Consider the following 23,727-nt stretch of genomic DNA (forward strand, 5'->3'; position numbering starts at 1 on the left):
CGAATGTTCCCGAGTCAACATTTCCAAATCGAACGTTGCCGGAAGCGACGGTGAATAGAACAATGGGTTGGTAAACATACTGAAAAACGAAGGAGGGGAAAAATGTCTATTTATTTTGCTCGACAAAAAGGTCCTCCTCCGGCAATTGTCGATTCCGACGGCGGAAAGCTCGCTGAAACGTGGATCGAACCGTGTCGATTTCCACGAGATGCGAATCCCTTTTCTATCTTCGTTCTTATCCCCTCTCCTTCTTTCTTTCTCCCTTTTTCCCAGCTAGCGATACATTAATCGCGTTTAAGGGAGAACCGGTGTTACGTCGCGTAACAGTCTACCTAGCCCAGGCCACACACCGCGGGCAATATGGCAACCAGATGTCTTCGGATACTCGCAGCGTAACCTCCATAGTTTCAAGTACCTTCCATAAATCTCATAGATTTCCTAGAAAAGGTCCTTCAAACCAAACAAACGTCTGTTTCCGAAGAATTTCCAAAGACTATTGTCTACCACGGCTTAACTAGGGAAAGTTAGTTTTTCTCACGTACGCTGCAACTTTCCTCCCACTAACCACTTTCTCTCGAGGGCGGTTAAGACCCTTCGTTTAACCAATTAACAACGAAGCCTATTTCCCTCACTCTCTTAACTAACATCGGCACCAACAAATCCGATGGTCCCGTGCGCTAGACACACCCATCCTTAGCTTTCCTCCGACACAGCATCGTCTCCCAAGACAGTACCGAGTTTACATCCTTCGAACGGTCAACATCCTTTAACCGGGTATACACACACGTAGATCAGTCACTCATTCATCTCGTACATACGCACCAGCGAAACTATCCTCGTTATAAGTTGTTGGAATAAACGGTGAAATATAACTTACTACTGTGTCATATTCATTCAACCACCTCTGTTATCCTAACCGAAACAGGGGAACGACTACTTCGCGGCGTCGATTCACCGAATCGTAGCGAGAATTTACGCCTCTCGCTGACGCGTTTTCCTCGCGACCGCGTCTCTCCGCGAACGGTCGTAACGACCGGCGTTTCGTCTGCGTGACCCCGGGGCTCCGGTTACTCGAAAGCAAGTAGGTTACACGGTTGCTTTCCACGGAAATGGTGTTTCGCGTTTGTCGCAGGCCGGCGTGGCGCGGTTTCGCTCTGGCCGTATAGAGCTATCGATTTGACTGCAGCCGGAGAAAAACGAACGAGGACCGGCCCCTGTCAGATATCCCCGGAGATTGATTCGAAATTGCGCGTTTCTGTCGTCCGCGCGGCCCGTTGTACAACCGATTAGTCCCATGGCTAATATGATGGATTCACGGCTGTATAGTTAGCCTTAACTACTTTTTACTTTTTCTGCCACCGAACCAACTCGTCCGCCTGGAAATTTCGATTCCACGCATTATCGATGACAACGTCGATAGGTATATTTTCAACGCGCGCTGTCACAGTCACGCGTTCGCTCCCTTCCCCCGTCGCCGGCGTCCTTTTCTTCCCTCTGATCCAACCGTTCCAAACGGAATATCGATTCTTCCGTTTTGAAAAAAACACGCACTGCTCTTCCTCTTTTCTCTTCTCTTCTCTTCTCTTCTCTTCTCTTCTCTTCTCTCTCGTTTCATTTTCCACTAGTCAACGAATACGAGTAACCGTGTATCTCGAAGCGAAACTCGTCGAAACTATCGATCCCAGCCGAATCGTTCGATCCTTTGTCGCGAAACTCGCCGTTCTACCATTAAAAACCAGCCAATTTAATCGTATATCGTCGTTCGTTGATCACATTTGTTCGCGTTTATTTTTAGTCTTCGTCTTCTTATGTTTTCGAAACCAACCATCTACGACAGTCGGATGCGCATCGTTCGTTTAACCGATTGAATTTATTAACATTTACTCCCCACGATAGGATTATTTTACGGCTCAGCGTAATAACGCAATATTCAATGCGTAATATATGGCGATATTTAATAGGTCACCGTGATAATAATTCCTTGCTTCGATGATTATCATATTAATAAGTTTCATCGGCCAGCGAGTATATTCCGAATCGAGCGACACAGCTCGATATTATGTATATCCGAATTACTAACCAGAAAATCTGTCGTCCTGTAATCGACGAACAGCTGTTTGTCCATTCGTTCGGGCAGCAAGCGCGAAGCAAACGAAAACGGAGAAAGCGCATCGGTCGTCTCGCAAGATGATGGTTTTACTTTACCGATGGGTTGACGAAGCGCGTTCGAAGCAAGGGAAAGGCGGAGACTGGATCACGAAGAGGAGGAGAAGGAGGAGGAGGTGGAGAACGTAGGAGGGAAGGAAGGAAGGAAGGAAGGAAGGAAGAGTCGGGAGGAACGACGGTTCGCGTGGCCTCCTCCTTATTACCCTATCGGTTAATTCTCTTATCGAGCAACGGGCGGCTGCTTTCGCTCGCTTCGGCCGACATTAAACTAATCTAAAATGCAGAGAACAGTAAGGCGCGTCCGAGTAAGGTGTAGTAGAACGGGGGTGCGGCCGTTGATAGAGGTCAGCGCACCACACCACCACAGTAATTGCCCCTATAACGAACCTTTTCATCCGGATGAATGGACGCGTGTATATTGCAGTTCCCACGACCTTTTGCTCTCTTCTCTTTTTTCATTCGCGTGCGCTGCAAACACGACGACGAACCTCGTGTATCTGGTCTCGCTGGCCTCCGCCTTCGGCCCCGCCATCGAGTTTCCAAAGCAGAGCACAGCGACTCGCCGTTTCTCGAGATCCTCCTCGATCCGACGTTTCTAGATCCGGATCGACCAACATCGGCAGTCGTTCCAGCGGATGGCGTTTCTTTCCGCCCGGAGAAATCTCTTTTCCTTCTCGACATCCAGGAGAGAAAAATTTCGAGATTAGTCCCGGGATAAGACGTTTAAGAATGTTTTTGATTATTACGGCCGCCTCCTTCTCTCTCTTTCTCCATTGCCGCCCGTGCAATCTTCGAAACCACTTTGAAGAAAGATACCCTCGTCGCGTTTGAACAAACGACTCCCATTTTTTCCCTTCTCTCTCTCGCGGAATAATAATTATTCCTCGTGGTCCGTCACCGGCCGAGCAGGCCGATTCCAGGATCGTTCGAAGAGTAAAAAAGCAAAGTAAGAGACGCCGTCGCTGCTCTTTACAACCCTCTCCTCCCCACCTCTCTCTACAGTCGACGTTTGTTCGAGGAGCGGGCTCTCGCGATCGATCGGTCCAACCGAGAAAATAACCGGCAAACTGCCTTCGACTCTGGCCTACCTTCCACCTTTCCGTTATCCCGCTATCTAGGAGCGATCGGCCCTCGACAAATTTGCGAGCCGTCGATCGCAAAACGAAGAATCTCCTTTCGTTACGCGTTAAACGTGTTTTCTTCCAACGATTTTGTTTCACCTGCCCAAAACGCGTATTCGAATCGTTCCACGCGAAGTCCAACTTCTCGGATGAAAGTAAACGGGACTTCTCGTCTTCCATCTCTGGTCAAATTCCGAGACGACCGTGTCTCCAAGCACGGTGTGGTCGACCGGAACTTTGTTCGATGAATTTTCTCCGGATCGACCGTTTCCTTTGCAGTTGGCAAACCAGTCCGCAAGACGTACGAGCTGCATATCGATGAGCTTAGTCGACTAACGATATCTTCGGTCAACCCATGCTATCCTTAAGACTCGAGACATTCTCTCGAGCATCTTTTCCGACCATCTTACATTACTATATCCTGTTCTTTGTCCTTTTGTACTTTCTTCTCTTGTCTCGTTACTCCATCTACATATGTATTTTCTTTTTCTCTTCTCTTACGTACGTGTAACCCAACCTAACCACAACTCGAACGTACTTATCGTCCTATTTTCTGTCTTCCAAGCTAATCTTTCTTTCGATCCAAGGATTTATCCCGTAAAAGTAAATAAATAAATAAATAAATATTTGTTGCCGGCGCTAATATCGCTATTGTATCCGTCGAATGGAAGATCCGTTTTCACTTGGAAAGTGGAGACGGTAGCGCGAAGAGTGCACGACAAAACACGGAATCTTTGACGAATTACGCATTCATGAAGGCCGCGCAAGTCGGCCACCTAGTTTGCAAGAATCTCGAATGATTCTAATGCATTTTCCTCTTCGGTATCTCGTCTTACTTCTTGCCCTCTTACTTCCAGCTCGCAACAACGATCTTTCGACTTTAATCTAGTCCGATTTACGCGTCCCTCGCGTTTCGCAACTTTCCCGACAATAACGCCCGTGGTATATTTATCTTGGCTTCGAGGACATTCAGCAGTGTCCCGAATGTTTCGACGATTTCTCGCGCGCGCAAGACCGGTGGCACGGCGAACACGGAGATATACCGCCCAACGAACTTTCAGCCTAGAAAGAACTCTTTTTCTTTTTTTTTTGTTTTTTCTTTTCGTTTGTTTGCCGCTTAATAAAATATACGGACGCACGGTGCACCGGTAAAAGGGGCAACGTACGAAGCCCGGCACACGATGATGCTTGAAAAAGCTGAATGCGAATTAAAGCTGTCGAGTTTCTCGGTGAACGCACACGATACCGATGGAGAGATTCGCTGGAGACTCGGGGTTAGGAGAATATATACCGGTTCTTCGCGATCATTTTTCTCACCGAGCGTCGCGTCTTCTAGTTTAGAAAACACTGCTGGTCTCTCGATACTCCGTTATAGCTTCCTGTAAACCGAAGCTAAGAAAAGTTGGAGCAGCGCTGTCCTCCCCGATAAGCTTTAAAGCCGAAATCCTTTGACGCGGCATAACGCGTCGTGTTGTCGCGTGTCGTCTCCGAGATTAAAGACACAGGCAAAGGCAGACGGCAAAAATTAAAGTACGTATCGCGCTAATAAAATTCCGGTGATAACTCGGTTCCGCTGCGAGATATAATTTATCGGTTTAGACGTACCGTTTACATAAAACAGACACCTTTCCCCCCAAGAGATAAATAATTAACAGTTTTACGCTTTCGAGAAACCGAGACTCGCCGCCAGGAATACGTAACTTGAGAAACTTGCTCGCGGCACCCTTACCGACCACCCTCTTGTAATGTTATATCTCGCTAATAGGTGTAATTAACGACCGACCCAATTTCCTTTCGCCAAGAAATCTCGTAAAAGTCGATCAACCGTACAACTTTCTGCTCCTTTCCCCAGGGCTTATCAGTCTGTATTTACGAGCTTTATTTACGCCGGCTGATAAATATCGCGTTATTAATAACCGCGCTCGCGAATTCCTCGCTCTTTATAAGAATAAGAATATCTCGATACTCCGCAAATTATCTCCGCTTCCGATGGAGAAGAAAAAGGGACGAGCGGAACAAAAGTCGCTTTTTCACAGTCTAAATTATTACGCTTTGTTGGAATACAACGATATCAGTCGCATGCGGATAGAGTGTTTGATCGTACAGATTCTTCCATTCGTTGCCCAGCGCCATCCCCACCAGCGTGCGTTCGTGAGATGCACCACGGCAGTTAGCACGTGCATGCTTTTTCAAAAGGACGCCGGAAGAAACGTGAGGATATGGATGGAACATTCTAGACGAGCACGTCGAGAAGCTACTAGAAGGTTCTGTGGCACATGTGACGCCACACAGACACCCACACAGGTCACACTCATTACTGCATAGAGAGTGGGGATCTAAACCTTTTCAAGGGCCATGGTCACTAAGCCAGTCTGTGAATAACTAGCCAACTGTCTACATTCCAGAACGCACATTTATAACTCTCGAAATAATTGTTTAATAAATATCACATTGTATTATTTCAACATAAACATTGTGTCTTCCACAGAATATTAATCCTAATTCCAAGATTAAATTCTAACACGCTTTAATCCGTGAAAGTTTTCGTCTCGAGATAATTCTCGACTACACGAACGCCGCTGCAACCCGAAATTCGCTTAATTTATTCCCCACACGATAGTTCTCGCGCGGCAAGTTTTCCATGCACGAAGGAAACTTTGCCGCCGGCATAAACTCGCGATTGTACGTTGCCTGCGAGTTAGGCAAATCGACGATACTACGCAAAATGAGCCGTGTCGCCGAAGAAGAGACATCTAGCTACAATGCTCACCTAATTGTGCACGACCGAGTGAATTAATAACGAGAGCTACCGCAGTAGTATACCCAGATTCACACGCTCGTTCGAAAGCGCGATTGCTCGCAATCTGCGTGAAAAACGAAACTGTGCCTGCCTACTGCAGATTAATCGGATTTCAGGGTTGCTGCGGTGTTTGTTGTTCGAACGTCGATCGTGTAAACGATCGTAGACGTAAACGACCATCGCGTAAAGCCGTTTCGAAAGCCTGTGCGATATCGATTTCCAACTTATTTATTAAATATTTATCATCTTGCTAACGAACGCTCCAACGTTATATACACTTTCAATGGAAGCGCTGGAAGCACTCAACGTGCAAGAGAAAGTAAGCAACGTATACAGCTCGTTAGAACTGTATGCCTTAAACGTCCGATGGAACAGAGTTACGAGGATAAGGAGCAGCGCAATGGTTCCGAGGTCCGACCTATCGCTGCAAGTTCTAGGTATTTTCTATATTTCGTCACGATTCGATCGAGACGTTCGATGTCGAAGAATCGAAGGATATAAAACGTAACAGGTATCCGAAGAAATTAAGGAGAAAAGGAAGAAAAAAGAAGCAAATTGTTCGCAGCTTTCGCCCTGTTTTCACTTGAAAGATTAATAGGCGCGCGATCATGGAAGTGACAAGCGTGCGGAACAGTTCCGCCCGTCGGACAGGGATAGAGATGGCACGACGAGATTGCACCTTGGCTCGCGTATCCGAGTGCAACGTTGTCGCGAATTACGATGTAACCGCGATAACAGCCCGGTATACGGTACCACCTCTGGGGGATTAATAATGCAAGGAGCCGTATTTAGAACCGCGTTGGGACCGGTCTTCTTACACGGTCTACGGACGACTTGGCGTTTCCTACGTCTACGGGTGTGTGTTTACAGCAGACTCGAAAATACTTTAGCACGCACCTAGCACGTAAGTGCAACCGCGCGCTAAGCCGAGTACGTGCACCAGCAACTGTGGAACCGGGGGAAAGTTTCACAATGGACGACGTTGAAACAATTTGCAACGACCGCCGTACCATGCCGGAAACTCGCTCCAACGTTTCGAATTTCGAATATCCGCTCTTCCCCTTCTTCGAATACGGACGCGATGACGCGAGAATTCGCGAGAAAACGCGGCCTTTCACTCGCAGCGGTTAAAATCGCAACGGCATTAACAACGATCGAAACGGATTCTAGTTGCCAGGTTAGTTTCATCGTCGAAATCGAAAAAGGAGCTACGTGTACGTATTTACGACGCGGCTCGATGTCACCGGGAGACGTAAACGATCGTGCCTGCTCCTCTAAGCAATGGTTGGAACGAAGCAGAGGTCGCGTAACCGATCAATTACTACATCGTCCAGTGGAGATCCTATCGTTGCGACAGTGGTTCCCTAATTTCACATTTTAACCGCGCGAAATCCCGAATCGAATCGTAATCGAACCACAAATCCATTAGAAAGCTCGATGGTACTCATATTACGTGAATAGATGGGACATATTATACGAAGGCGTATTATTGTTTACGACCAAATGTGTTTCGATATTACGTTTCGAATATGCAAACGAATATCATCTGTCCGATCCGTTTTTAATAACTCGGCTACATCGATAACCCGATAAAAATATTCCTACGTGTTAAGGAAATTCGAGGATTTGGGAATACAAATTATTGACTATATTTCACACACCACAGTTATACATCTATATTACTCTCTGAAGAACGTCTTGCACGCACGCTTGTCGCCAACCGACTATCCTAGATTCTTCTAACATCTGGCAACAGTCTTTTGTCTCCACTAAGACCTTGACGCCCTCTAACCCTTACACACACACTCTCATGTACAGTGTAAATGTATCACTTCCCTAACAGTGTCCTTGGGTAGGACGGTCGAGATAATGCGGACGCGAACTTGGTTGTCGTTAAGTCGCGTGTAGGTGATGAGCTGCAGGTGTCATGCAATGAGTTACGCGTGACTCGCGACGAGATCGGCGTTCGAGTCGATGCGATCTTCTCCGTCGGCGGAGTCTGAATAGCGTTACTGTTTAGATTATTATTGTTTCCCTGGATCCTGATAGACGTGTTGCTGCTATATTCTGGTGGTTGTGAATTCGCCATGGTGGGTACTTTATCCGTGGGCCCTTGTGGCAATGGCGAAGGTGGCGTCATCGCATTATGTCCCGGAAAATGATTCTCCGGTAATTTAAGCGAAGCAGTCTCGCGAGCTGATTCGTCGTTGGTCGATTGTGACGTCGTAGTTAGTCGTATGTGGTTTAACTGATTGCTTACTCGGAGTACTAATTTTTTGTACTCGTCTGCTATTTCAAGGCCGCGCTCGCTCGCTTCCTCGTCTATGCTCACAATCTCGTTTTAAATGACGCGGAGTTCCATCTCATAGATTTCCAGACGATTTTTGATTTGGATAAACTTGGCCTCTCGCGGACAGCCGGATTGTTCGATTACGTCCATTTTTTTTCTTAAGCGTGTAAAGTGGCCGGTATATTGGCCCCGGCGTCGACGCAAGGCGGCAAGTTCGTTTCCGGTTGCCATTATTTGTTATATAATTGAGAATGGAGTGGTTATAACTTACTTCTGTTGACGATTGTCTAGTTGCGGCAGGAGGCTGCGTGGTTGCGTTTCAACCACCGAATTATACCTCTTCAAGGGTGACGGCCCTTGACGTTACTGACCTCGCTGGGGTGGTATCGCTTCCGCTGCTGGTTATGTTGGATTCACGTGGCACTGTATGATAGTGGGTGTCACTGGTGTGCACTTTTCACTCGACACTGAATCTGGCTCGAAGGACCAAATGTTACGACCCTTCGCGGAGAGACGCGGTTGCGAGGAAAACGATTCGGTTAATCGACGCCGCGAAATCGTCGTTCCCCCTGTTTCGGTTAAGATAACAGAGGTGGTTAAATGAATATGACACAGTATAGTAAGTTATATATCACCGTTTATTCTGACAACTTGTAAAGAAGACACTTACGCTGGTGTGTATGTACGAGATGAGTGAGTGACTGATCTACGGGTGTATTCCCGGTCAAAGGATGTTGACTGTTCGAAGGATGTAAAATCAGTGTGGTTCGGAGAGGATTCTGTGGCGGAGGAAAGCTAAGGATGGGTGTGTCTAGCGCACGGGGCCATCGGATTTGTTGGTGACGATTTTAGTTAGGAGAGTGAGGGAATAGGCTTCGTTGTTAATTGGTTAAACGAAGGGTCTTAACCGCCCACGAGAGAAAGTGGTTAGTGGGAGGAATGTTGCATCATACGTGAGAAAAACTTCCCTTGTCAAGCCGTAGTAGACAAAGGTCTTTAGAAATGCTTCGAAAACAGACGTTTGTTCAGTTTGGAGGACCTCGACTAGGAAATTCCTGAGATTTATGGAAGGTACTTGAGACTATTGAGCGTACGCAGTGAGTATCCGAAAACATCTGGTTGCCATCTTGCCCGCGGTGTGTGGCCTGGGCTAAGTAGAATGTTACGCGACGTAACAAATTACGTCGGTTCGGAAGTTGTATTACTAGATACTTATATTCACAGATTTCAATTCACTTATCCATTGATTAATGTTAGGACAAGTGAGGAACTTCGCATGTTATTAAATTAACAAATAAAATGTATTGTTCCTGATAAATGGTATGCAGAATAGTATTGGAAATAAAAGACTGGTTTATATTACAGTTCAAGTGACTGATAGTAGGAAAGCAGTGATGGAAAGTGAGGCAACGTATTATAAAATTGAATCCCTAATTATAGCATGTAGATAGTATTTTGAGTGTGGACGGAGGACAAAACTATGCACATTCCTTTTTCAATTCCAAGGAAAAACATCATCGATGAGTCAGTTGTCAAAACACGATGGAAATTGCTCGTTGTTAATTGAGCAAGTTTGATACAATTACACAAGCTAAAGATTTAACTTGAAATTTTTTTGAAGAAATTTATTTTTGATTATACCTGATGTCAAGCGCGGTATTAAGTATCATGCTTTTATAACTATTGTTTTAAATATTTTTGTGTTGAAATATTGTCGTTTGGGTGTCTGTTTTGTACTGGAGGAGTACCCGAAATAATTATACTCGTCGTGTACAGCTAAACAGCTACAGGCAGTTGTTTGTATTCCTGGAACGCGTTGGATTCGTGTTTGCATAGTACGTTGATTGGAATGACTTAGAGGTGGGTTACTGGGGGTGCGAGTAATTATGTTTCAGCCAGGATTGGATAGAGAATGCGTTTAATCGGCGTTTAAAGATCCGCTTATGATACACATGCTCTGGTAGTTTGTAATTGGATCGTTATAGATGTCGAATCCTTTCTGCTAAATACGTTTTTGGGAGACATTAAGTTCATAAAGGTCATATTTTTAAAGAGGAGGAGAGAGGTGGTATGCATTGGATAAAGGTAACAATTTTATATGCAGGATGTTACGCCACGAGGCTCACCACAGGCTGTATTTTCTAACGTTCGCTCGTGGTCCTACAACGTCGCAGGCGGACCATCTTATCTGCCCGCCGGATCATATACAATGTATCGACGAGAGCATAGTTGTCGCCAAGCAGCGAGCTCTAGAAACGTCGATTTTTGACCGTTACGATTTTCACACAAGAAGAGGCATACGTGATCATAGGCGCGAGCGGTGGCGTGACTCGTGCATAGTGGGGGTCGTCTTCCAAATGAGGCAAAGGAATAATCGAAGGGCGATCAGTTCCTTCTGACGAGTCAAACGTGACTCTTCGACAAATCTGACGAGTAAACGAATTTATCTAGAGAGTTCGCAAAGTCGAGTCAAATTTCTGTAACATAATCATCATATTATTGTAAAATATATTATTCTATGTTAACCTGTTAATACAGTGTTACATTCATTAAACCACCTCTGTTATCTTAACCGAAACAGGGAAACGACTATTTCGCGGCGTCGATTAACATAATCGTAGCGAGAATTTACGCCTCTCGCTGAAACGTTTTCCTAGCGACCGCGTCTCTCCGCGATCGGTCGTAACATTTGGTCCTTCGAGCCGGATACAGTGGCAAGTGAAAAGTGCACGCCAGTGACCTCCACTATCATACAGTGCCACGTGAATCCAATACAAACAGCAGCAGAAGCGTTACCACTCCAGCGAAGTCAGTAGCGCCAGGGACCATCAGTTTTGAAGAGGCATAACCCTCTTGAAAACGCAAGAACGCAACCACGCAGCCTCACGCCAACAACTAGACGGTCGACTTCAGTAAGAACACGTCTTACACATTAAACGAGACACACACGGTGACGAGTAACATTTAAACTCGCAACCGCAAGGTAAGCTCGTTCATTGCATTCTTCTCACAATCTGCTATACCAATGGAAAATACAGAGAAAATTACCTCCTTGCATCGGAGACGAGGCTTTCAAATCGGTCGATTTACCTTTCTATCGAAACGACTCGATGAATACGAAAAATCTAGACAACCGAATAAGGCCCATTTAACGGCCTATACGACACTACTCGACGACACGTGGAAACAATATCGATTGTTACAAGAGGAATTAGAAGATTTAGGCGAGATGGACGACGCGCGCGTTTCCGAAGTAACCGACACATATTACAATCTGGTAATACGAATACACACTCTCATGGATGATACATCAGCATCGTCGTCGAAATCACAAGGCTGCGAGTCTAATATCGCCGAGCCGACATCAATTAAACTGCCTGAAATTCACCTGCCTACTTTCGACGGTACCATCGAAAATTGGCATTCATTTTACGACTCCTTCTTATCCACTATCGATCGAAGCGAGCGACTTACACCCGTGCAGAAGTCCCACTACCTACGATCCTCTTTGACCGGAAAGGCCGCGCGAAGCATACAATCGTTAGATGTCACCGAGTTAAATTAATCGAACGCTATTGACGTTCTGATGGAAAAATGCGACTGCCACCGTCAAGTCTGCATGCGCCACTGGGACTTGATTTTTGACTATCCGAAAATAACCAAAGAGACACCCGAAGCGATAGATGATTTTCTTGAGACGGTCAAGGTAAACCTCCAAGCGCTAGAAAAACTCGGTGAACCAGTTACCTCAAATGTCGCTCTTATAAAATTATTCACGTCGAAGCTACCCTCAGCCATCATTCGCAAATGGCAGCGCACATTGCCGGACAGGAAAATGCCGTCATATACGCATCTGGTAGACTTTCTGAAAACACGGACGAACGGCGACAGGACAAGTTCAGCATCAACCGTGATAAAAAGAGAGTCCGATCAACACAAACGTCAGCGACCGAACGCACCGCGAAGTTACGCATTCACAACTACACATAATACGTTGGTGTGTCCGAATTGTCAAGGACAACACGAATTATGGAATTGTGATGTCTTCAAAGCAAAGTCGCCTAAAAAACGCCTTGAAATCGCCAAGAGGGCGTCTCTATGTACCAATTGTTTAGGTAAGGGACACGCTATTACTCATTGCTCCGCCGGTTCATGTCGCATCTGCAGGCAGCGACACCATACATACCTACATCAAGACCATGGTCATAGCAAATCACGACCACGTGTAAGCCGATCATCGAGCGGTCGATCATCGAGCGATCGATCATCCAACGGTCGATCTTCGCCTAGTTCACCGACCCCGCGATCGTCACATCGTTCGAGACGCGCATCCACGTCTCCCCGATCGTCTCCCCGATCGTCTCCGCGAACATCTCCGAAACGTGAATCTCGGTTATCGCGAACGACGGCATCGGGATCAAATATATCGTCCAGTCCTAGACGACAAGGAAAACAATGACGTCATCAAACGACCTTGTTAGGGACCGAACCACAGAAAACGGACTCATTGACCTCGCTTCCTTCTGAACCACTGCAGCACGATTTGTTAGTCACAGCGCAGGTCAACATATTGAACAATAAAGTTCAACCATTCCGTTGTAGAGCTCTGCTAGACACCGGCTCTAGCATGAACTTTATCACCGAAAAACTCGCTGATTCGCTAAAACTTAACCAACGGAAACGTTAGGTCCCAATCGGAACACTCAACACGTTATCGACAACCTCGAAACGTTACATCACGGCCACGATCATCTCCATCGACGGCACATACGAACGCACCTTGACGTTCCTAATCATACCGACAATATCGCCTTGGGTCCCAGATCAACCCGTAGATCGCTCAATAATACATATACCGAGGAATCTCCAACTAGCCGATCCAAGATTCCATAGGCCTGCGCCGATCGAAATATTGTTGAGCGCCGGACCAACGCTAGCATCACTCTGTGTCGGCCAACTTGACATCAGTCAAGCAAACGGGCCCGACTTGCGTCTGCAAAAAACGCGATTCGGATGGGTCATCGGGGGGAGCCCAACCTCGCAATCATCAGCACTCGCATTTCACGCCTTCACGACGGCTTTACAGGCGGACCCCGCCCGTGTTTGGGAAATCGACGAAGGACCGCCCACTGCACACATTTCGGAAGCGGAACGACAGTGCGAAGAACACTTTCGAAATCACGTTCAACGCACCAACGAAGGGCGATACATGGTCGCTCTCCCATTCAACGAAACAATTCCTTCGCTTGGATCCTCTAAGACAATGGCGATGAAGCGACTCATTTCCCTCTGTCGTCGATTCCAACGAGACAAACGATTCGAAGCCGACTATCGCGCCGTGATACAAGAATATGTGGAATTAGGACACATGACGAAGATTACCACGGACAACTGCACGGACGACGGATATTTTCTGCCACATCACGGCGTGATCAAAGAGTCCAGCCAAACTACAAAACTCCGAGTTGTGTTTGACGGATCTGCACCAACCACCACCGGAGTTTCATTAAACGACATACTTCATACGGGACCGAAACTACAAGATGACTTATTCTTCATCCTTCTAAGATTTCGTTCTCATCAATACGTCATTACATTCGATGTCGAAAAGATGTATCGACAATTTCTTGTGCGTCCAGAGGATCGAAAATTTCAACAAATTTTGTGGCGTAATTCTGATGGAGAAGTTGACACCTATCAACTTAATACAGTGACATTCGGGCTGTCAGCGGCCCCTTATCTAGCCATTCGGTGCCTCAATCAACTGGCGGACGACGAGGGACATCGGTACCCACGAGCGGCGACGGTCTTACAGCGAGACTTCTACGTCGACGATGTTCTCACAGGAGTTGATAGAAAGGTCGAGGCACGATCATTGAGAACGGAGCTCACGGAACTGGCCGGCTTAAACATTCGAAAATGGGCATCGAACGACCAGGAACTGCTACGAGGACTTTTCGAGCAGGACATAAACGACAAGCTGCTACTAGGCGAATCGCAAACCTTCAAAACTCTGGGTGTGGTTTGGAATTCCTTTGACGATTCGATCCTATATTCCGTAAAAATTAATTCTACCGCCTCTCGAATCACGAAGAGAACAATCAGCTCCGAAATCGCCAAGATCTACGACCCCCCTGGATTATTGGCACCAGTGATCGTTCGTGCTAAGATGCTGCTCCAACGACTCTGGACTTTAAAAATTGATTGGGACGAATCTCTACCGGCTGACGTGCACACGGAATGGAGCAAATATTATGCACAGCTGCCATTATTGAATAACGTGAAGTTTCCACGTAAAACGATAATCAAGGCTGCAGCGGAAATTAAATTACACGGGTTCTGTGACGCTAGCGAAAGGGCTTATGGGGCATGCGTTTACCTTCGCACCATCACTCCGGATGGTCATGTCTGGACACGACTCCTCACTGCAAAATCAAAGGTGGCTCCACTGAAATCACAAACCATTCCAAGGCTGGAACTGAGTGGAGCACTTCTTCTCGCATCATTGGCCACCACAGTCCTTCAAGCTTTACCAAGCAACATTTCTCGGACTGTTTACTGGACGGATTCTACAATCGTACTTCATTGGATCAATACATCACCCCATACGCTGAAAACCTTTGTCGCTGATCGTGTGACAGAAATTCAGCAGAAGACTCACACCTCAGATTGGCGTCACATTCCCACTGCCGATAACCCTGCAGATCTCATATCTCGAGGCCAATCACCCGAAGATTTCCTGCGACCAACCATTTGGCAACATGGTCCGGAATGGCTCCAACAACCAGAAAGATACTGGCCGACGTGGAACCCAGTACCATTAACTGAAATACCAGAGGAGAAGAAAGCAACATGTCTGGCCGTGACTCCTGCTGACCACAGTCTACTGGAGAGATTTTCTTCTTGGCCCAAGCTGATTAGAATTACCGCTCGTTGCCTCCGATGGAGACAAAAACAGGATCGAGGGAGACCTCTAACCACACATGATTTAACCAATGCGCATAACAAATTGGTCAAACTGTTACAATTCTGTTATTTTTCAGATGAAATCCGCACTCTCCGAACAGATCGAAATTCTGCAGTGAAGGGGAAGCTGCAACGACTCAATCCATTTCTGGACAAAGACGGGATGTTGCGAGTCGGAGGCCGACTCAGTCACTCACCAATGCCGTTCAGTCAGAAACACCCAATCATTGTACCCAAATCCTCAGTCACAGCACTCATAATCGAGCATGAACACCTCATCAATCTCCACTCCGGAACTCAAGCTACCTTATACGCCTTAAGAAGATCTTATTGGCCTATCGACGGCCGTAGTCACGTTTGGAGCACGCTGAAGATGTTCGTCCGTTGCTGCCGAGCTAATCCACCTCCAGTGGATTACGTATTGGGCGACCTCCCAGCCTCACGGATAACGGAATCTCGACCGTTTACCAACGTCGGAATAGATTATTGCGGACCGTTTTACATCAAAGAACGAAAGGATCGCAACCGACGCAAAATTAAGGTATATGTAGCAATCTTTATATGTCTTGAAGTCAAAGCAGTCCACATCGAGCTGGTCAGCGACCTCACTAGCGAGGCCTTCATTGCTGCTCTGCGAAGATTCATCGCTCACCGAGAATTCTGTGTGACAATTTACTCCGACAACGGTACCATCTTCGCTGGCGCCAACAATGAATTACGAGAGCTCCGAAATCTCCTGCAATCCGACGATCATAAGGTAAAGGTTCAGTCCCTTTTAGTCGACCGACGGATCGAATGGCTCTTCATTCCTCCCAACTCACCTCACTTCGGAGGGCTATGGGAAGCTGCAGTGAAATCCTTCAAACGACATTTCAGGCGTGTCGCAGGTAACGAGCTCTTGACATTCGAAAATTTAAATACACTTATCATTGAAATCGAGTCTATCCTCAACTCCCGTCCGCTGACTCCAGTATCATCTGATCCATTACAACACAGGGTGGGGATACATGGGAGGCAGACGTAGAGAGGACGGAGCTGCGTGCGTAATCGAAATCTCCGGAAAACTGGAGAGCCTGGGCAAGGGAGGTAACCAGAGTGGAGGACTAGTGCCTGTGAGCGCAAAACGGGTGTGGATACGGGACGTCCGGCTTGGACAAGGAGGAGTTAAAGGAGGACGGAATGGTTGTCGGTTGCTCACCTGGACATCAACGCCCGGGGCGTTCGTCCACGGAGCCCTGCTGGAACGCGGCAACGGATACGCCGCGGTCGAGTGGGCAGGGATGATGGTGGTGGGGGTGTACGTGTCACCTAACAGTGGACGGGCAGCGTTCGAAGAATTCCTAGACGGAGTTGGCGACTGCGTCAGGCGACGACTCCCACGACAAGTGCTCGTCCTGGGAGACTTCAACGCGCACTCCACGGAATGGGGGAACGCCAGGGCCAACGCGCGGCCGCACGCTATCAAACTGGGCCGCGGGACTTGGACTTCTGTTAGTGAACAGGGGCTCGACCAGTACCTGCGTGACGTGCAGAGGGAGCTCCATTGTTGACATAACATGGGCCTCCCCCGAGGCATTCAGGCGGATCTCAGGCTGGAGAGTGGCCGAAGGGGTCGAGACGCTGTCGGACCACCTCTACATATTGATGGAGGTGGACGCACCTGGACCTGGAATGCCGGCGACAAACGACGGGCGCGGCCCGCCGAGGGGGAGACACGCGCGCTTACCGCCTAGATGGAAAATAAAGGAGAGGAATGAAGATCTACTCCGGGCGGCGGCTATAGCAACAGCTTGGAGCTGGGAGGCCTCGGCAACGACGACCGAAGCAGACGTGGAAGAGGAGGCCGAGAACCTGCGACAAGCCATGACAGCAATCTGCGACGCATCCATGCCACGGGCCACACCGGGCACGGTGCGAAGCAGAGCAGTTTACTGGTGGAACCCCGACATCGCGGAACTGAGGACGAGATGTGTCCGGGCCCGAAGACAGTACCTAAGGGCCTGCCGCTGGCGACGACGCGACGAAGAAGAAGTCTCCTTGCGCTACCGGACGTACCGCGCGCTACGGTGCTCGCTACAAAGGGAAATTAAAAAAGCGAAGGACTGTGCCTGGTCCGAACTGGTCGAAACAGTCGAGTCGGACCCATGGGGGAGGGCATACAGTGACACAGAAACTACGCGCGAAGGGCACCCTGACAACGGCGGAAATGGAACCTGCGCTGCTGACGCGGATCACCGGAACGCTCTTTCCCCCACAAGAGAACAGAGCGGCGGAACGGCCACGGTAAACGACACGACCGCTGGAATGGAGGGACGACTGGGAAGTCACGGAGGAGGAGATATGGGAGGCAACCAGAAGAATGACCGTCCGCAACGTGGCACCGGGCCCGGACGGAATCCCTGGCCGGATCTGGGGGGAAGTGATGGGGGTCATGGCCCCCAGACTCCGGCACCTCTTCACAAGATGCCTGAGGGAGGGAGTCTACCCCCGGGCGTGGCGGACGGCGAGGCTGGTCCTGCTCCATAAAGAGGGCCGACCGACGACCTCGCCGTCAGCGTACCGGCCGATATGCCTACTGGACGAGGTCGGCAAACTACTCGAGAGGGTAGTCGCCGCCCGCTTGGAACGACACATAGCGGGCCAAGTGCCAGGTTTGCACGAAAGCCAGTACGGCTTCCGGAAGGGGGGCTCGACGATTGACGCGGTCAGACGCGCACGAGCGATTGCGGAGGACATGGTCTCCCGGAAAGGCGTGGCGCTGGCGGTTTCCCTGGACATCGTCAACGCGTTCAACACCGTGCCATGGGATAGGATAGTGACGGCCCTGGAGCACTTCGAGGTTCCCAGCTACCTCGTCCGATTGATCCGAGCCTACCTCGACGACAGGTGGGTGTGTTAGACCAGTAAGGAAGGAGAGGAAAAGCGATCCGTTGAGCGTGGCGTCCCGCAGGGCTCGGTGCTGGGCCCCATACTATGGAACGTTGCGTACGACGAGGTACTACGATGCCCGCTACCCCTAGGCGCGGCCATTGTATGCTATGCGGACGACACCCTAATCCTGGTCGAGGGTCGTGGCTGGCACGAGACGCTGCGCATTGGCGGAATCGCAACGGCCTGTGCGACCCGTGCCGTGAACGAACTGGGCCTGAGAGTCTCCCCTGCGAAGTCGGAGGCCACCTGGTTCTTTGACAGGAAGAGGCGAGGGACACCACCGCCCGGCCTATGCATAAACATGGCAGGTAAAACCGTCCGGGTGGGATCACAGATGAAGTATCTGGGACTCACCATCGACAGCCAGTGGACGTTCGAGCCGCACTTCGACTCACTGATCCCGAAGGTGTCAGCGGCTGCCAATGCCCTGTGCGGCCTACTACCGAACATCGGCGGGGCCGGAGACGCGGTGCGCCGACTTTACGAGGGCGTCGTTCGGTCACGAGTGATGTACGGGGCCCCAGTATGGGCGGACGACCTGATGGCAAGCCGTCGCAGCATTCTGCTCCTGAGAAGGCTACACAGAATGACCGCCATCAGAATCATTAGGGGATACCGGACGGTGTCGCACGCGTCGGCGTCCACCCTAGCCGCGTCCCCCCCGGGGGAGCTGCGGGCGCTGGCGCTCAAAAAGAGATACACCCGCCGGAGAGAATGGCACCCGGGAGAAGACCCCACCGAGCAGGCGGCTCCAAACGACACAGGAACCGCCGAGGAGGACACATGGAACCTGTGGCGATCCCAACTGATCAACGGGAGAAGCGAACACCGAGGCGCGGATGCGGTCCTACCAAACTGGGGGGCATGGAGGAGCCGCCACGGCCTCCCACTCACATTCAGGATGACACAAGTACTCTCCGGACACGGCGTGTTCGGCGAGTTCCTGAAGAGAATAAGGCGAGAGACGACAGACATCTGCCACGACTGCGGAGAGGACAGGGACACAGCGCAGCACACCCTGGAGCTCTGTCCGGCGTGGGAGCTGCCCCGCTACACCCTGGCGGCACGCCATAGGAGAAACGTTGATCCCCTCAGCGATTGTGGAAGCGATGTTGAGAGGGTCACAGGAATACGAGGCCGTCCGCCTCTTCTGCGAGCGAGTTATGCTCGCGAAGGAGCGAGCGGAAAGGGAGAGGAAGAAAAACTCTCACCCCTGCAGGATAAGACGATGGAGACGGAAGGCAGTCAGACGACCCAGAGCCACCCCGCCACCACCCCAACGGACTACGACCAGAAGAAGTGACATCACTAGGGGCAACAACCTCACCCTAACGCCTACTCAATAGCCGGCTCGAACAGGAGAACGCGAGAAGGGAATGCAACTGAAGTTAATTCATAAGAGATTCCTGGAGCACCTCTGTCACGCGCATAAGATGGTCATCGTGGAGTTTTAGGCGGTAGGAGTCCGACACTACTCTGCTGTTACGCGATTAGTGCAGCAGCGGAGTGTCCATGAGGATTTCTCCACGTACAAAAAAAAAAAAGTATCATCTGATCCAAACGATCATCTTGTCCTCACTCCCGGTCACTTTCTCATCGGATATTCTTTAACAAGTTTTCGAGAACGAGATTTCAGGGACACTCCATCCAATCGTCTCTCCAGCTGGCAACATATTCAAAAGGTCAAACAACATTTCTGGCGCCGCTGGCAACGAGAGTACCTGAATGAGCTAGACATCCGAAACAAATGGAGCAAGGGCCGTCACTTCATACGAGAAGGCACCATCGTCATTCTCCGAGAAGACAACGTTCCCCCAATGCAATGGCCATTGGGCAAAATCATCAAGGTCCATCCAGGCGCAGACGGCATCATACGGACGGCTACCGTTCGAACAGCAACGAGCACCCTGGATCGGAGCATCAAGCGGATGGTACCACTACCGAGCATAACGACTCCAGATGACTCCGAAACAATCAACAGCACCGAAGTCTGACCAGAGATCCTCACAACATCATACTATATTACTTGATCGGTACACTCTCAACGGGGGGAGTATGTTACGCCACGAGGCTCACCAGAGGCTATATTTTCTAACCGTCGCTCGCGGTTCTACAACGTCGCAGGCAGACCATCTTTTCTGCCCTCCGGATCATATACAATGTATCGACGAGAGCATAGTTGTCGCCAAGCAGCGAGCTCTAGAAACGTCGATTTTTGACCGTTACGATTTTCAAACAAGAAGAGGCATACGTGATCATAGGCGCGAGCGGTGGCGTGACTCGTGCATAGTGGGGGTCGTCTTCCAAATGAGGCAAAGGAATAATCGAAGGGCGATCAGTTCCTTCTGACGAGTCAAACGTGACACTTCGACAAATCTGACGAGCAAACGAATTAATCTAGAGAGATCGCAAAGTCGAGTCTAATTTCTGTAATATATTCATCATATTATTGTAAAATATATTATTCTACGTTAACCTGTCAATACAGTGTTACATTCATTAAACCACCTCTGTTATCTTAACCGAAACAGGGGAACGACTATTTCGCGGCGTCGATTAACATAATCGTAGCGAGAATTTACGCCTCTCTCTGACGCGTTATCCTAGCGAACGCGTCTCACCGCGAACGGTCGCAACAAAGGATGATTATTGTAAACATTGAATATAATTGGGGAAAATTGAGAAACTGGTGCAAATTGTTGTATTATAAGCTGCAGGCTTGGTGCTGTGTCTATCTCTTATCACTTTAATACAATGGATGAGACATTTGTATGGCGTTTTTTGATAATGGAAAACGTGTTCGTGCTGTATGTTTTGCATTCAATAACAGGAAATGGTTCCGCAATTTCAGTGATTCAAAGTACTTGCAGTATAATGATAAGCATAATACGATATAAATTTGCATTTCATCCGGCTACTGAGGGAAATACTTGTTTGACAATGGAACAGATCATTGCTAAGAAAGGAAAAAACGAACAGATTGTGTATCTATAATCTATTCCAAATTAAGATCATCGTTTCACGTTTAATATTTTAGATCTGCCGAAGGTAATTCACATTTCATTGTGATGACCGTATACATTGAAGCTATATCTGACCTTGCTATTTTTTGTTATTTGCGAAAGTATGTAGGATGTATAATAGACAAATATAGGGAGGATACAAATAGTCTTAACTCTTCTGCAGAAGGAGAAAGAAAAATAAAGGGTGATAAGAAAATGGGCATACCATACAAATAATTTCAATATAAAGTCATTTTAAGCATGCTAATGAAAGCATGGTAAGCATGGTAGTGTTCAATTGTTAGAAATATGTAATACCCAAATATGAAATTTGTATTATTTAAGTGTTTCAAAATGTTGGGTATTCCTGGGTGGACACTTATAACTTTTGCTTTGGAAGTTGAAGAAAATTACATTTATGACGTGAATTTTGTAATAAGCCACCTGCTCTATGGGAAAGTCATATTGCGAAAGGCATCTAAACAAGTATGTATTGTTTAAATATTATTGCTTTTATTATACTCGCAAAAAAAGAAATAATGTGGTGTTAATACAATGAGTCATAAAATGTTCAAATGCGTTGCGTCAAAATATTTATGACAATTTTTATATTTATAAAAGCTTTGTCTTGTTTTAATTACATAAGTACATGATAGTTGTAACAAATTTTTGTTCCATCAGTTTTCCGGCAGGTAAAAATCAAAATATACTCATTGAAGTCAAATGTTTTTCAGATTGAAAATTGCAAATTTAATATAATTGTTTTACGGATTAAACAGTTTTCTCTTAGGTGGAATAATTACTTAAAACATATTACTTGTGCTTTTGATACGCTGAGAACCGAAGAAGATCTCGTTGATGTAAATTTAAGCTGCGAAGGAAAAAGGAATAAGAGCAGACAAACTGCTATTATCTGCATGTAGTACATATTTTAGAGATTTATTTAAGGTAAAGTGAAATTAAGAATTTAATAATTTGTTACTGTTAACATATATTTTGTAAATGATACTTATTCTATTTTACGAAAATCCATGTCAGCATCCTGTTATAATATATAATAATAATGTAAAATTCGATGATTAGGCTGCATTGGTTGATTTTATGTATCAGGGAGAAGTAAATGTAGTTCGAGAACAATTGGCTAGTTATTTAACAACCGCTGAACTGCTTGCTGTTCAGGGCCTTGCCGATGGTATAGGAAAAGATAATGATAGTTTAGTAGAGGTATGTTTTTCAAAATTGTTAAATATGATTAGATATTTTCTGCTTAAATTAAAGTAATACAATTGTATCACGTTAAACTGTGTTTCGGGATGACATTTTTATATGACGCAATTTTATTTGATACTAGTGCTTCAAAAAAATAATTAAAAGTCAACAGATCTTGTTTATATATTTGATTTGAATGTAATTTAATATATTATTTTTACAAGATTTATGTTCGATATACATATACATTTATTTAGTTACTATTCTCTGCTTATTTCATACGAATTTCATAGTCTACAGCCTACTTTATCTATTATGTGTGTAACTTAAAATCATTGGAATAATTATTCTTGCATCAACATTAGTGTACGTGCCAAATAATACGTGCAGTACACCTTCATACGCTATTGATTATTTCCTGTAAATGAAGAATTTTAATATAATGTACAAAATATATAAAATTTAGCATTAAAATTGTCGCACATATATTTAAAAATTAATTGGATTAAAGCATTTTTCAAAATTTCTGAGAATGTAAGGCCAACGTAAGATTTTACACGGAACTAGTTTCCATTTTCGCGCGTAAGACTACGTCATAAAGACAGAGGAGGGGGTATAGACAGCGGACTTCAGACGCGCAGCGTAGACTTCCCTTAGTCATCTTACGACTGTGCTGTGAGGAGGGTGTTTTGCTCGGTGGTTTCAAATCCTTTGTGTGCAGTTGTGTGAATCTCTTCTGTATTGTTCTACAACAAACAGGAGCCGGATACAGGTTGGTATACTTTTTACTTACTCAATAATTAGGTGAAATAATTGAGAAAGCATGGCGAGGACAAAGAAGGGACTTTCGAAAACTAACGCCGACAAGCCAGAAACTGAACGGTTACTAACTTGGATTGACGAAGTTCGCCGCAAAAGATCAAAGTGTCGCCGAAAGCGCAGACGCGATTTACGGATTGAAGCAATGCTGACGTGCGCTCTTTCCAAAGCTAAAAATGATTTACGCATCCGGCGATCATCAGCAGCTTCAAAATGGCAGAAATTTAAAAAACAATGCTTGAAGAAGAAGGTAAATTGTACAAATTATGTATAAATAATGTATAAACAAATAATGTATAAATTATTATACATTATTATCACAATGGTGAGGACACGGAAAATCCGGGATCGTCTCAACAGAATCCCCGGGAGGAGCCATCGTGTCCTGAATTGGGCAGTTTAGACGATGTCGTGTCTAAGTTG

The 23,727-nt window shown here is 47.0% G+C and overlaps 1 protein-coding gene across 1 annotated transcript; it reads left to right on the plus strand.

The window, feature by feature from the left end:
- The first annotated feature begins 11,996 nt into the window (after nucleotides 1-11,996).
- LOC126876258 (uncharacterized) lies at nucleotides 11,997-16,893 on the plus strand. The gene is made up of 3 exons (XM_050639107.1): nucleotides 11,997-12,492; nucleotides 13,201-16,230; nucleotides 16,340-16,893. Exons 1-3 carry the CDS (start codon nucleotides 11,997-11,999, stop codon nucleotides 16,891-16,893), a joined length of 4,080 nt encoding a protein of 1,359 aa, XP_050495064.1.
- Nucleotides 16,894-23,727: the final 6,834 nt, after the last annotated feature.

This window comes from Bombus huntii, unplaced genomic scaffold, assembly GCF_024542735.1.
Source record: "Bombus huntii isolate Logan2020A unplaced genomic scaffold, iyBomHunt1.1 ctg00000068.1, whole genome shotgun sequence".
Lineage (NCBI taxonomy): Eukaryota > Metazoa > Arthropoda > Insecta > Hymenoptera > Apidae > Bombus > Bombus huntii.

Bases quoted from the DNA above. Each gene is read 5' to 3' on its own strand.
- LOC126876258 (XM_050639107.1), top strand. From the start codon at position 11,997: ATGCGCCACTGGGACTTGATTTTTGACTATCCGAAAATAACCAAAGAG. The intron at 12,493-13,200 runs GTAAGGGACACG...CTTGGGTCCCAG, and splicing joins TCTATGTACCAATTGTTTAG to ATCAACCCGTAGATCGCTCA. The intron at 16,231-16,339 runs GTAACGAGCTCT...ATTACAACACAG, and splicing joins ACATTTCAGGCGTGTCGCAG to GGTGGGGATACATGGGAGGC.